This window comes from Lingula anatina, chromosome 7 (genome assembly GCF_051362555.1).
Source record: "Lingula anatina isolate TDL-2025a chromosome 7, LinAna3.0, whole genome shotgun sequence".
NCBI lineage: Eukaryota > Metazoa > Brachiopoda > Lingulata > Lingulida > Lingulidae > Lingula > Lingula anatina.
Genome location: NC_141773.1, coordinates 14309283 through 14323571, shown reverse-complemented (window position 1 = coordinate 14323571; position 14289 = coordinate 14309283). Strand labels below are relative to the sequence as shown.

Sequence of the window (14289 nt, the reverse complement as noted above, 5' to 3'; positions counted from 1 at the left end):
TCAGCGATGCGGTGGGTACACATAATGCAACGTTTGTCTGACAGGGCATGGCATGCGGGAAGTTATATAGCGACTTTTTAAACTTAGGCGCAAAGAACATACCTAAGCGGCATCTTGTACAAGAAGAGGTGACTAGTTATTCCTGACGATACTACCATTCTTGGATTTTTCAGCCACTAGAACGTTGAGGCTGTGAAGTGAAAAGCAAGTGACCGAGACACAGTTAAGAAGTCAATGTCTGATTGAATTGTCGTCAAGTCAACTTTTCAAGTACTCCCGAGCGAAAAGGTAAGCTTTTGTCCGTCTACAAACGACCCTCTTTAATGTAGTTTTCTACTTTTTTTTTCGTCCATTTATTCACGAAAGCAAAAGTTTGTTTAAAAAAAACTAACCTGGCGCACATAATTCATTCAGGAATTCAAACGAACGTGACTCAACGAGAGAAAGTTAGATTAATTAGTAAAAAATAATCGAGAGAATAAAAGAAATGCGATAATGAACACGTTAATAGTTGTGCAATCCAGCTGTGGGTTATCAGCGAAGGAAAAAACAAACTTTATTTCTACAACTTTATTTATTTTTCACTTTATTTCTACAAATAGTGAAGAAACCTGAATCAATGGACTTCTTATAGGAATCAATCTATAGCAAGGTGAAATTGTACTCGTGTGTTTGTGACGCATTGGAATACCAAAGGCGCAACCTCCTCAGGTTTTAGTGTAAAAGGAGGCGTTTTAGTCACCTTTCCTCATGATTTACACTCTTGTTCTCAACGTTAAGTGTTCAAACTGACGTTAAAGTAAATAAAACAAGACGTAGGTGATTGTATTGGATTAAGTTGTGTGCTTACTCTCGAGATTGTCGCTGTCCACTAGGCGGTACAACATGAATCCAACATAATGTTTCTTAGATTCAGGGATCAAACCGATATGGTAAAGAAGTATATAAAATATATAGTATGTACTTGTGTATAATTATTTGAAGATGTAGATATGTTCAGATTGAGGCTTTAAGTATATGCTGTAGATTGCTGCCCCGTACACGGTCTGATGAGTGATAAGCTAGCTGACACCCCACATTAGGTCCATACTTACTACCAGTCACTCAGGTAAGTCCGAAATGATGGCCTATAAATCCGTCAGGTCAAAGGTCATCTTTGTCAAAAGTCACTTTTGTTGATACAGTGAAGTTCGACCCTCTGGGATAGAAAGAGTGTCCTAGCGAAAAAAAATAAGCGAGACGATCGACAGTGTGATTTTTTAACGGAATTTATTAAAGAATTTATTGCGAGTTACAAGAATGCCTTCCTTTGTTACAGTCTAATTGAAAATGGTATCCTTAGGCGGTGATGTTTGGTTGTTTACGAAAAAAAATCGATTGGAGGGAAATGAAAAAGGCGTGTCGCTGTTCTCTCCCTGCCAAAGCTATAGTGGTTCATTAAAATCATAGTCACTGGTTTCCAGTTACATTGTAACTGGTGCCAAGAAAGCTTACTTAATTGATCACGCAATACCAACGCATTTTTCAATTAACGGGAAAACAGCAAATGGTTTTAGTCTCTTGAGTGCCACAAGTTTATCATTAAAGAAAATTCTTCCACTCTCTGTGGTATCCAATAAAACATTTCCAAGGATGCTTGTAGCCCAGGGCTAAAGAGTCTCGCTTTTATGTATTCGTTTGTCAAGAAACCAGCTTTCTGAGAATATACAGCGGAAATCTGCTTCATTTCTAGGAGAACTGGAACCGCCTGTATTTTGTTCTCGCGGGTACACTGCAATATTAGTTCAACATGAACTAAAGCCTGGCCGCGAATTTTATGGAACTGCTTCTACTTTTTAAAAATCTAAATCCCCCTCTTTTTCCTTTTACTTCAACAAAAATTGCTATTAACATCAAAGATGTCTTTGTGGACGTCTGTCACTTAAGCAGCCATCAGAAACGCCGGAGTCAATTGACCAGAATACTCGACGTATCAGTCCATCACCTCTTCGCAATAATCGTGATGCTAAGACATACTCAAAATCAGCGAGATTTAATGACCCACTCGCGTGTGCATGGTTAATGAAGTATGAACGCGATGCTAATAATGACCAAGGGACAGAGAAGTCAAGTGCAGGCTAATCTAATATGTGGCCGCACTGGTTGTACCCAAGGCATTGATGAAATATTGACCAGATGCAAGTATGTCATTGTTTATTTGTACGCATTTCAATCAGTTTTTGCCTTTTGGGCAATATTTTGATAGGCATGTGGATTCATAAATGTGCAGGGTTCAGGACTTGGAAGCCTCTCTCTCTCTCTCTCTCTCTGTATGTGTTTGTGTGCGTGGAGAGAAAGAGTTGAATTTAGCTATAATAAGACTGTTATAACTCAGTAAAGTAGAGTCTGTAAAAACAGGGATGGAGTAAAAAAAAAAAAATTTCGAGAATGCAATGAAGTGAATAGAATATAGCGATCACTGAAAAAATACTTTTGGAAGAGGTAAGGAATAGTATGCATGCTTTCCCCTACCGATTTTTTTATTGGGGGGGGGGGGGGGGGGGAGAGGGGGGTCAGTGAGGGAGGAAGTGGAAGGTAGCAGATTTTACGGCTTTACCCCACCCCCCTTTTTTAGGATCACATTCAATATTAGAGATATCAATCAGTATAGGCCATGTGCTAAGATTTTCAATTTCGTTTTCATAATATCGCTTGTGACATCCATGGATTTCTTTCTGTCAAAAATGCCTCTCATTTCCATTAAGCGGGCACGTCATTAACGTTTGGAATTGGCAAAAAAAAAAAAATCCTCTACTTGGTGATACATTAACATGTCAAAGCGCCATGAAATGTCGGGACTCCTTTTTTTTGCTGAAATCGATACACAGCCGGGGGCGTCGTCTGGACAACGCACTTTTCGATTAAGGAAAGATGAGGTAGCCACTAATTCATAAAACCATCATATTTCTCATTATTTGAGCAGTGCTGGCTTATCCCTCCAGGCCCTCATCGAAACTGCTCACAGATATCAGGCGTTTTCGAATCAGAATATAATAAGGTGAGTTTAATAATGGATAAAACTTCAGAAAATTGACCATTTGACGGAGTCATTCATTCTTATGGTCGTGTTCGTCGACCAGTGGTCATCATTTTAAAGGCATGCCGTGCATTGCACAGCCGTTATTTATTTGCACCATATATACTGTTTGTTAGATAGAGCATAGATACATTTATAATGTATAGTTCAGAAGACTGAAGGCAGAGGCTTTGGGGTGTGCGAAATAACCGCTCTTTTGATCAGAAAATGACCACTTTGAATCATAATGTGCTCGTTATTCTTTATCATTTCTTAAGTTGGGTAGTCTTAGGAGGTAAAAGATTTTCAGTAAAAGACGTAAAATACTGGCTACGGGAATGGTTAGAGTAAACGCTATCGCAACGGTAACTTTATTTTCGTATAAATCACGCTATTAGTTTTTGATAAATTTAGTTTGAATATACCTTAGTCATAGCATTTCTTCCTGGTGGAAGATTTTATCATTTCGAAGTGCTTATTTTGGTAAAAGGCGTACACTGATAACGTTGAATAAAATCAAAAGGTTGCGTTTCCATTGGAATACAGTAACACACACTTTCCTAATCCAGCTGACAGTTATAAACGGAATTGTAACATTTTGGCTTAATGCTACGGGCTTTTAAGATGTATTTTATTTCTGAGAAATTAAATGTGACGGAGGGAGCATGGTTGGTTTAAGTTAAATGTTAGTTCTTTTAAGTCTTATTAGTTTGATTGAATGTTAACTTATAAAAAAAAAACAAAAAGTAAGGGTCTGCGCTGTCGAAGTGCTGCCCGATTTCCTTAAAGCTACCTGTAAAGGCTTCTGGCATTTCTGGCAAGAAATTAACGTGCAATCTTAAGGTGAGACGACGCTGGAATGGGCTAGAACGGGCTCTGTGTTGTTTGGTTCTGTACTTCACGGGTTACAGCCTTTGGGTAGTACGGTTCAAAGCCAATGGATAGAGCGTGGCCACTGAAATAGTGAGCAGATTTTTGTTTACTCGTATGTATCAGAGTCGCAATTAGAAAATAATTAGAATGCCAAACTTACTAAAGATTCGCCTAGGATTTCAGGAGCACTGGGTTGTGTAGAAGAACTTACGCTTCTTTTATACCTTATGTCAACTTTGTTCATTCCCGGTTTTACACAGATAATATAATGTATATTTGACATTTCTATTAAGGGCAGTATAGGTGCTTCTTCACTGTGCAGTGCTACTGCAAAAATAATAAACAAATTGTTGTCTCAATTTTTCTTTTCCCCCGGTCCCTTCTTTGCATGCAAATACGAATTTTAGTTCTTCATTTGTGAACTAAAATGCAAGCTAAAGTAGAGTTCAGGAAGATGCAAAGAAATAAAATAACTTGAAATGAAATGAATAGAAATACCATAAAGCTGAATCAAAGTGCACAGGAAATTTGATATACATATATCATTTTTTCCATCTCGCACGATACTAAAAACTGGAAAATATATATTATATCTGTTTCTCACTCCAAAGTAAACTTTCAAGTATTTTTGTGGTAGTTTAATTAAATAATGGTATTTATTCCTTATTTCTAAAAATCGTGATTTGAACCTAAGTTCTTCTTGATATCTTTGTCTTAAACGTGTATTTGAAATGATAAGAACCAGGAAGGTCAAAAGTCGATCTGCACACATTAAATTCAAACTCGCTTTCCTCTTATCGCCCTTATCTTACTGGTCTATTTCTCATTTTGTTTAAAGGTGCATATTAAGCGAGTACTTATGTCAGATCATTCCATAAACCCGATCATAAGCCACCATAGTATTTCACATAGTGAAAGGAATTACCACAAATTTTAAGTTTCGTTACATTATTTTCCGAAAAATGATATTTACACGTAAATTTTTACTTACTCTCTACGCTTTACAGACTGGAAGGTCAAATTTATGACCAGAAATTTGAGAAAGTGCAGAGGTGTTTTTTTCTCCTGCCTGACAGGTTAGTTTCGGCTTTTTTTTTGGCATTTGGATTTTATTTGTGTTGTGTAAGCAACTGCAGCTAATAATTTCTATACGCGAATGTTGCAGGGAATTAAATCTCACTTGATATGTATATTGAAAGATAAGAAGGTCTAGTTCAAAGGCTTTAAAGAAAAATCGCTGACAGGTTTTTGCGGTACTAAATGGTGTCATTATTGGCATTAAAACGGTGTTCGTGGGTGCACAGGTAAAGGAGAAATATGGGAATCCAATTTTTCAATTTTTACCCCATAATTATGATAATTTTTACCCCAAAATAATTTATCACCCATAAGTTGACATGTGTAAATGTCAATTAATTTAGTCACTGAATACTGAAAATTTAGCTGTTATCCAAAAGAATGTAGTTTTTGGAAAAGGCTAACGGCATCCTTAAACTCACGTAAACCAACATTTTGGACTTAAAATTTAATTTATACCGTACCTTTTTTCTGGCTTAAGTTCTTTGTTAACCCCAGTCCCCATCTAACCAATGATTTTACAAAGGAAGTGACATGCATGCCCAAAGCTCCATCCTCATCAACGTTTTTGCTTTGCGTAATAAAGTACTCAGTATGATGTTCACGTAAAAAATGTTTGCGGTGATTCATGGCAACAGAAATCAATAAAAAGTTGATGGATTGCTAATGTGAGTTCAATTTAGTGGTGGGGTGATTAAACAGAAGAACTTATTCTCTCACTAGTGCGACTTCATTTATTCAATTCGTAAACCAGAATGTTAGTGGTGAGTGATTGAATGAACGCGAGACCTGCAAAAGTTTCTTTCCCCCCACCCTCCTCTCTCTCTCTCTCTCTCTCTCTCTCTCTCTCTCTCTTCTTTCGAAAATTCGATTGATTCAGCAATTTCCCTTTTTCATAACAAGCTCAAAAGATACCGCTCTGCCCGGCAATTTTAATGATAAACAGCTAGAAGACACACGCACAGGGTTCCCATTGAAAATATCATCATTGGCCTATTTAACATGCAGACATTCGGTCTTTTGAACCTTGGTATTCATTACATTTGTTTCATAATCATCTCTAAGTCGTTAATGACCAAACATTTGTTTTAATGACGCAGTTCTGAATGTTAATTGGAAAACGCCAATGAATTAATACACTAATGCCACGATGTCACTGACCTATCATTCAATTAATTATAATTCGAGACTGATCCAGAGGCGCATGTAGGCATATGAACTTCGACTGCTGTCATTGTCCCCTACAAATTGAAGGACGTCATTAAGCATTTATTCTTTATAATGAGATTAATTTTCCTTTGTGTAGTTTTACTAGAAAATTATTAATTGGAACTTAGGCCTCATCAGCCTTAGAGCTACGTTAAGTAGTAACTTACCCGAATCGGAAATTTTTTCTACTGTCTCAACAGTTTAGTTTGTCATTGTATCATAGCAGCAAATACCATATATATAATGTAAATATCCGCGAGAAAAAACAACAGTGAACCAGGTAAACAAAAAACAGAGCAGTATTGCCACCGGCACTGGTGGATAATTGATCCACATTCCTAAGCTGGCACACGGGTGCGTTGGTGGCTTAGGGTCGGTGACATTTGGGATGGGTTTCTTTAATTGAGTCTATAGGCACGGTAAGGAGGATGGGAAGTCGGGTCATGAAACACACACACACACACACACACACACACGAACACACGCACAGACATGCACGCACAGACACACACAGAAAGGAAAAAAAAGACAGACAGAAAGAAAAAGAGTGAGAGGGATTTAAACATACTGAAGTTCATTTTCCCATAAATTACAGTAGTTGCTGCAGGTATGGTGTTTGAGTAGGAAGGTAGCGCACAAAACCAAAAAACACCCTTATTGCATCTAATGCAGGCCTAAGGCAACTGTTTATAAAAATAACATAGGAAATCAGATGTGACGAAAGATAAATAAGCAACCAAATAAATAAATAAATAAATAACTTGTTGTGCTGACCCTAGTCGGTCGCTATCTTTACATTAAGACCCAACACATCCTGACTCCTAGTTTTGCACAAGTGAACAATCTTATTTTAATAGGTTTTTAGAAAGATTCGGACCTTATAAAACTGTGGTGAAAATAGCCTCGGTTTACATGTTAGAAGGCTATGAAGAAAATTAAATCTACGCCTTACAGGCCTGAAGGCTACGTCGCGGGTGAAAAAGGAATGGACGCTGCCCGCTGACAGTAGAACATAGCAAGGACTTCAGTCAATGAAGTTCCCCTAAACCCCAGGGTCATAGTCTTGTTCTTGGGATAATCTCCTACATATGTATTTCATAATTGTTCTTGTTCAGCGACCAACTGTAATAAAAACAGGTTTTCAAGATGCGCTGTTAGCGCACATATATAGCAAATCCAATAAATGAACAAAATGTCCTTACAGTAATTAATGACAATCGAACTACTGTCGTCGACGGGTGATTACACTGCATTATGTGCCTTCTGATTGTTCGACTTAATTACCAGTAGTTCTGTCATCCATACACAGCGTTTCTTTCAAATTTCCTCTCTTTGGTGTTAATCGCCAACACGTCGCTATATTAACACTATCCAGGCATGAACTCTGTGCAGTGGGTTTATTACATTTGCGTGTCATTCCATCGCCGAGAGAAAAAGAGTATCGCGTGCACGTTCGAATTAATACCGCGAAGGACATTTGTGACTGGACAATAACACGACGCTTTTGCTTGATAAGACGCGTGTCACATACTTCTATCAACGGGTATACTTAATGTTTTTAAAATAGCGTTGTATTTCTTTTTCGTTCAGTCCTTAGTAATTTAGAATTGGTCAGGCAAGCACTCATTACTGTACGCGTTTACAGATAAACTGCTTGTAAATGTACCCAGATGTTTATATGGGTTATCAAAATGAACTTTTGTGAGAGGTTACTTGGTTGGCACGGTAACAGGGCTTTTCTTCATTTGCGCACTGTCACTTGACAGGGTTTTTATTTTTGTCGGCGAGCAAGGCTGTGCACCCATACGGGCCCTCTTGCCCCCGCTTTAATTTTTTCAATGAAAAACAGAAGCGTTTAGCAAATAGTGTAGACTAGATCATCGTTTTCGCTCTAAAGACACCAACCCTCGAGCGAAAGGCAACGTGTTTACAGGTAAGTGATAGGTTTCCGGGTAATGAAGACCAGTCAAGTTGATCTTGCTTGATTAGCTGAAACGCTTCCGGCGCGAGTCAAATTGCGGCCTAATGCTTACGATTGCACAACTTCCACAAAATCGCAGATTTTTAGACAGATATACCCTAATGTGCGACCCAGCACGTGATCCAGGTAATTCGTTACACTTTTGACTACATAGGTAAACAAGTGCGGTGTATTTGGTAGGTACAGTTAATAGAGGTGACGGTCTCTCGGTGGGATGACTTTTGTAGACGTGTGAGAGATTTTTAAATAATGTGTTTAAACATTATGGGAGTATAGGCACCATGGTTCACTCGACTCCAGTGCCAGCAACTTGATCGGGTAGGTACATGTACTTGGGGACGTAGAAGGAATGAGAGTTCTGGTTCGTACTGTATGTTAAGTATCATGAATGGTCCCCCCCCCCATCTCTCTCTCACTCTCTCTCTCTCTGAAATTATGACAATCAATTATGATTATAGAGGCAATACTTGTAAACTTGCACAATCTGTTATGGAATTTTCCAAAACGTTTTCACCAATTGCAACTTCCGAAAATACATACAGGCAGCAGTAAGTAGATAGTCCAAGGAGAGTGCAAGGGACAATGGCAGAGAGACAGTGGCAGTCTTAAAGTTCATTCCAAAAAAGTTATTATTTGATGCATGTCAGTGACACAAACCCGTCCTGTGCAGTATTTCCATAATTTTGACTTTTAATATTATTTTCACTGTTTTATAGAAGAGTACCGTCCACCATGGCACTAAATAAGCAGTATTTAAAAAGTAATATGAAACAGTTGTGCAAATGATACACAAAATGTGTGCGTGACTCAAATGTTCATTTTTTTTGTGGAATGACCCAATTACATATACAGTGCATCTACTAGTGCACTATATCTTGAAAAACATCGCCGAAAATAATAGCAGGTTTGGCCAAGCAGACCAGTCCCTCTCGCGTTCTCCTTTCTTATCAGCTTTCAGTTGCAACAACGATTCCTTTCCAAAAGTAAGTGCAAAATCCTTCCTACAAAAAGTAAGCGCAGATTCTTGAAAATGCGGGCAATCATTTAGCCTGATTAACGTGATTAGAGTGCCCGGATTCTGCCTTGGACAATATCTTAACCATTATAATTATCTTTTCTAAGAACTGAAGTTACGAAAGTCCAACATACGGGCAAGATCAAGACAATTACATATTTCTGTCGTTAACAGTTCTCATTAAGAAATGACATTAAAGGAACCCGAGGACTTTGCATCATCACTGGCCTTGGAACCATGGTGCATCCAGTGTATAGCGTTTGAGTTTGAGAATTTCACTTATCAGTGTGTGATGCTCCCCCATTAACAATGGGTATTTGTCGTAAAATGTAAGCAGTGATAGTAGGTTGTGTGGTGCTAGAATAAGGGTACTACATGTTGTGTACATCTGACGTTGCCGTGACTGACAATAATACCAGCTCTTTGGTCATGTACATTATTTTTTTAACTTCTCCAAGGCCGTAGGTTTAGGAAGGGTTGTTGAAGGACTGCAATACATTTGCATGATTATGGCACATGTAAGCATGTTGTTTTTACCCTTAATTGTACTTTCCTAAACGCAAACAGAAGGAAAACTAAACAAATTTTGATGGGTCGAGAGGAAGAAATATGCCGACAAATTATGATTCATGAAGACAATTTTTGCCCCGCTCCACCACACACATACACACACACACACACACAAACACACAGTCCTGCTCCCTGAGCAGGCATTTCAACTAATTAATTAAAATTGAATTAAAGAATATTAATTAGATCAAAATTAAATCAAAATTAAGTGAAATTCTGTTTGGTTTTCTTCCGTATACCCAACCATTTGTTAAGACGTAGACCCTTTTCTCTGACCACAAACCAACCCGAGCGTAAACTGTAAACAAAGGGTCGTTTACTGTTCGATCAGTTCAGATGTTACACAGGGAAAGTAATGAGACTGCTGGATTAGACAAGAAGTTTGTTCAGAAAATTCTCAATGTATAATATTATCTTATTTACAGGAGGCATCTCAGCCTTAAGGGCCAGGCTGCACGGGGTTCATTGACCACAACGTCCGCTTCAAATTGGCATTGCCCGGCTAACGACGCTCGGTAGGAACCGTGTATCGATTCTTCAGGGAGCGCTGCGGCCGATCCTCATCGCTAACTAATCACGGCGCTGGACATTCGAAGTGAACAGCAGGTCTCTAAATGGATTAAGTAATTGTGTTGAAGGGGTCCATTTCTCGGTTAATACTAAGGGGCGAGTCTCCAGGGGAAATACTAAAGAACCAGTGTATAACAAGGAAATCAAGGCGAAGTCTATCTAGTATCGGACTGTTGGAACGTCTGTTGGTGTCCAAAGTGGATTTTGTGTACTTTTCTGGAAATAAAGCCCCCGAAAAGTAAGGATAATTCAACGAAACTATCTTCAAGCGCCCTTCTGAATAAGTGTCGCTAATAACAGACCCCCCAAATCACCAAGGAACAGGAGAGACTGTCAGTGAAAGTAGACTGGGCGATCGGAAAGGAAAATGCTTCTTGCTATTATTGCCCTTATACAAGTTTTCATTTAATGTCAGTGACAGCGAAACCTAAAAAAACCCCTCGTGCTAAATTCAGGAGGCGAACAAGGATCCATTCCTTCGATTCCAATTACCTTCCTCAGTCCAATGCAACGGTCAATGCACAAAAAGAATTTTAGCGTGAAGGAAAAGAGGAATACTGAAGAAATAAAAGCAGTGTTCTCGCTTGACAAAACGCCATGATGTTTGCATCGGAAATTACATCTATCATGTGATTATATGCATATTAACCTAACAGTCCCATTTAAGATGACGAATTATGAGGGTGTAATTCCCTGGAAAGGCCAATTCCATGTGCAAATGTCATCCTTATTGTTTGAAGAAGCTGGAATCAGCGATTACCATGAAGCTTGGAGAAGAAATTATCTTTGCTGAGGGTGGTGGACTCCGGGAACATATTTGAACGTGCCTCACAGTCGATTGAGTAATTCTCCGGCCACAGAACAGTTTTATCGAACTAGTAGCAGCATAAAGACAGTAGACGGTTCTTGCTGCTCCTTAAGGGTGCGCTAAGGTACGAACAAGACCAAACCAGCTTTTTTTTGTTGCGAAGGTTATTCTTACCAATCTATCTAGTAGGATTTCAGCAGATTTGTTGAGATACAGAGCCATCAGCAGCCAGAAATACTCAGTTAGTTACTGATAGTCCAGTTGATAGGGATCATTCAGAAGGTTAATTATATCGTTAAGGGATCTCCCCTGGCGCAAAATCGCTGTGTAACTATACAGGTGCGATGCAACTGATATTGTGGACTCCAGCCCCGGAGATTAAATGATTTATCAAGAGCGCTTACGTGTTCGTAAACAAAACTGAAGCAGAAAAGCAGAAACATTATTGTAAGCAAATCTCTATTGCTGCACTAAGAATGCAGGTATAGCTTCAGAGTTTGCCCCAACTTTGACCTCGGCATGCCTATGTTTTTCCTAATGAAGATACAAGGTAAACCTCTTAACACTATCAAATATTTCAACTGAAAGAAGTAGTTTCACAGCTGGACGTTGGGTTGTAAAAAAAGCGCTGACTTTCATCCGTGAAGCACCCTCAGCCTTCATATCTTGAGACGCTTTCTCTTCAAGAGAGGCTTGATTGGTTATTTTTGTTTACAAGTGACAGCGACTAAGTGTTATCCGTTAAACTGTCGAATGGAATTCATCGCATCTTAAATCATTAAGGATATAGCCTTTAGCTGAGAACGGTATGGTGTCAAAGCACATTGATTCGGCGTAAAGCAGGCAGACCAAGCACTTGCTCGTAACACCCGAAGTATTGTGACGTGTGTTAATGCAGTCCTCTCCAAGGAGACTTTGAAGACGAACCATTTACAGGCCTAAAACACAATTAAGAAGAAGATACATGTTACACGTATGAGTGTGTCACTAAAGGACTTTTATGACATATTGCGTTGGTCTTTGTGAAACATACGTTCTTCAGGACAATTACCGAGGACAAGTTTACAGAACCAAAATTTAAACTGTCTGTGGGCAAACATCATTAGAGTTGCAGTAACATGCAAGGCGGTTCTATTCATTTTGATCATTAGGAAAATTGTGCTTGACTGTCTGTAAATAAATATTTATGTGACTCGTTACTAAAAAATAGGCTGCATTGGTTCATCTTCTCATTAATGCGACCCACGAACATGGCTATTCGTTTTAATGTTTCTATACCTGCCGCATACGCCGTTCTCGAGGACGTGGTATACGTGTCGCATATTAATGACACCAAGTTAGTAACCGAAGGTTCGTCCACCGGCAATGGCACAGAGGGGTATGACACAGAAGATATCAGCAACCTTGTCGTGGCTGTATTGTTTTCCATAATTGTTGCAGTTGGATTTTTGGGAAACCTGTTGGTTTTGTTAGTGATTTTTACCAACAAACCCATGCGGAACACGACGAACATTCTCATCGCTAATTTGGCAATAGCGGACCTTATTTTTATCATCATATGCGTGCCGTTTACGGCAGCCATGTTTATCTTGAAATACTGGCCCTTTGGCGACTTTTGGTGTCATTTCGTGTACTACATTATATACGTGAGCGCCTGGGCTAGCATTTATACCATGGTTCTGATGGCCCTGGATAGGTTTCTGACATTGGTACTTGTGTTCCGTTCACTTACCCTGAAAACGGAGAGGAACACTTACATTGTGATCAATGTCTTATGGGTGGTGATATTACTTATCAATATACCGGCGTATAACGAACATGGTATTTATGTTTATGAAAACGCCACGCGGCAACGCTGTTTAGACATCAACCTTGCACACAATCGAGAGTTTGACGCGCAAGTATTCTATACCTGTTTCTGCCTGTTTGGCTATGCCCTACCATTAACTTTGACCATTGTTCTGTACCTTCTGATAGTACGTAAACTATACGTCTCCAATTCACCAGAACGGACTGGCTCCGGTCAGATGAGCAGAGCTAGGCGGCAACTGACCCATGTAGTAGTTATAGTGACCGCCGCCTTTGCGATTTGTTGGCTTCCGATCCATATTGCTTTTATTCTGAAGGTTTACTGGGGAGTTCCACAGGACGCTGTGAGCGCTTTTATCTATTTCCAAATCTCCGCTCAGTGTTTAGCGTACATGAACAGTTGTATGAACCCTATACTGTATGCTTTCGTGTATTCTAAATTCAGGCGAGGCTTTCAGAAACTTCTCTGTTGCCGTCGAGGAGCGCAGTTTAATTTTAACGTTGAGACAACTGTGCGCCGGTGGAGGGGCAGTTCAAGAGGTAACTCCCTGCGGCAGATGGCCAAAGACGAACGCTATCCCCTGAACCACGTCCATCATTTAACCACTCTCGATTGTTCTGAGAGGGTCAGTTAAGGTATATGCCAATGCACACTGTGTTGTGTATGTGTGGTTGTACATATACAGACTTGCTATCTGAAGTCGAACTATTCGCAAATCAGGACTCAAACTTTGTATGATAGCGCGTGAACGTGAAAAATACTAGGTGTTGAATGAAGTGCTATTTACGAAAAGCTGTTTGTGGTTATTATATTGGAAAACACATTATTATTATTATTTCACTTATGTATGGTATTGTCGTTGAATATGTTGCTTCTTTAATAAAGGTACTATTTAAAAAAACAGACTTCTAGTTCATAGGTCATGGAATACGGAAATGAAATGACTTCTCACAGGGCAAGGAAAGGTAGGCGCATCAGCCCTGACTGGAAATAGGTAAATTCTTGATAATTAACACCTATTTGCATAATTATGGGACATGCGTATTGGTGCATATGACATTTTCGGCCGCCGTTGCCACTTGTAGAAAATAGTAACATAATACCACGTGTCGCTAAAAATGCAGATTTGCCACGAAAAAAATCCTAAAAGCTGTGCCAATTTCTGCGCAGGCAATTCACGCTGACAGTTTATCGTGGTCCGTACGCGATTTTACAAATCCACGTATATTTCGGAAAAAATAATAATAATAAAAGCACACGGCGGATATTGATTTGCATTAACGTGTTTTGTACTCTGCAGGGATTCCAGTATTAATAGACC

The 14289-nt window shown here is 39.2% G+C and overlaps 1 protein-coding gene across 2 annotated transcripts; it reads left to right on the top strand.

The window, feature by feature from the left end:
* On the top strand, positions 1-13847 carry LOC106162508 (allatostatin-A receptor). Of its 2 annotated transcripts, none has more exons than XM_087018230.1 (2): positions 1-288; positions 10206-13847. In XM_087018230.1, the coding sequence occupies exon 2, from the start codon at positions 12394-12396 to the stop codon at positions 13600-13602; it is 1209 nt and encodes a 402-aa protein (XP_086874356.1). In that variant the 5' UTR covers positions 1-288; positions 10206-12393; the 3' UTR covers positions 13603-13847. The 2 variants fall into 2 exon arrangements, with proteins under 2 accessions (XP_086874356.1, XP_086874357.1); XM_087018231.1 differs by lacking the exon at positions 1-288 and adding an exon at positions 8433-8513.
* The last annotated feature ends 442 nt before the right edge of the window (positions 13848-14289 follow it).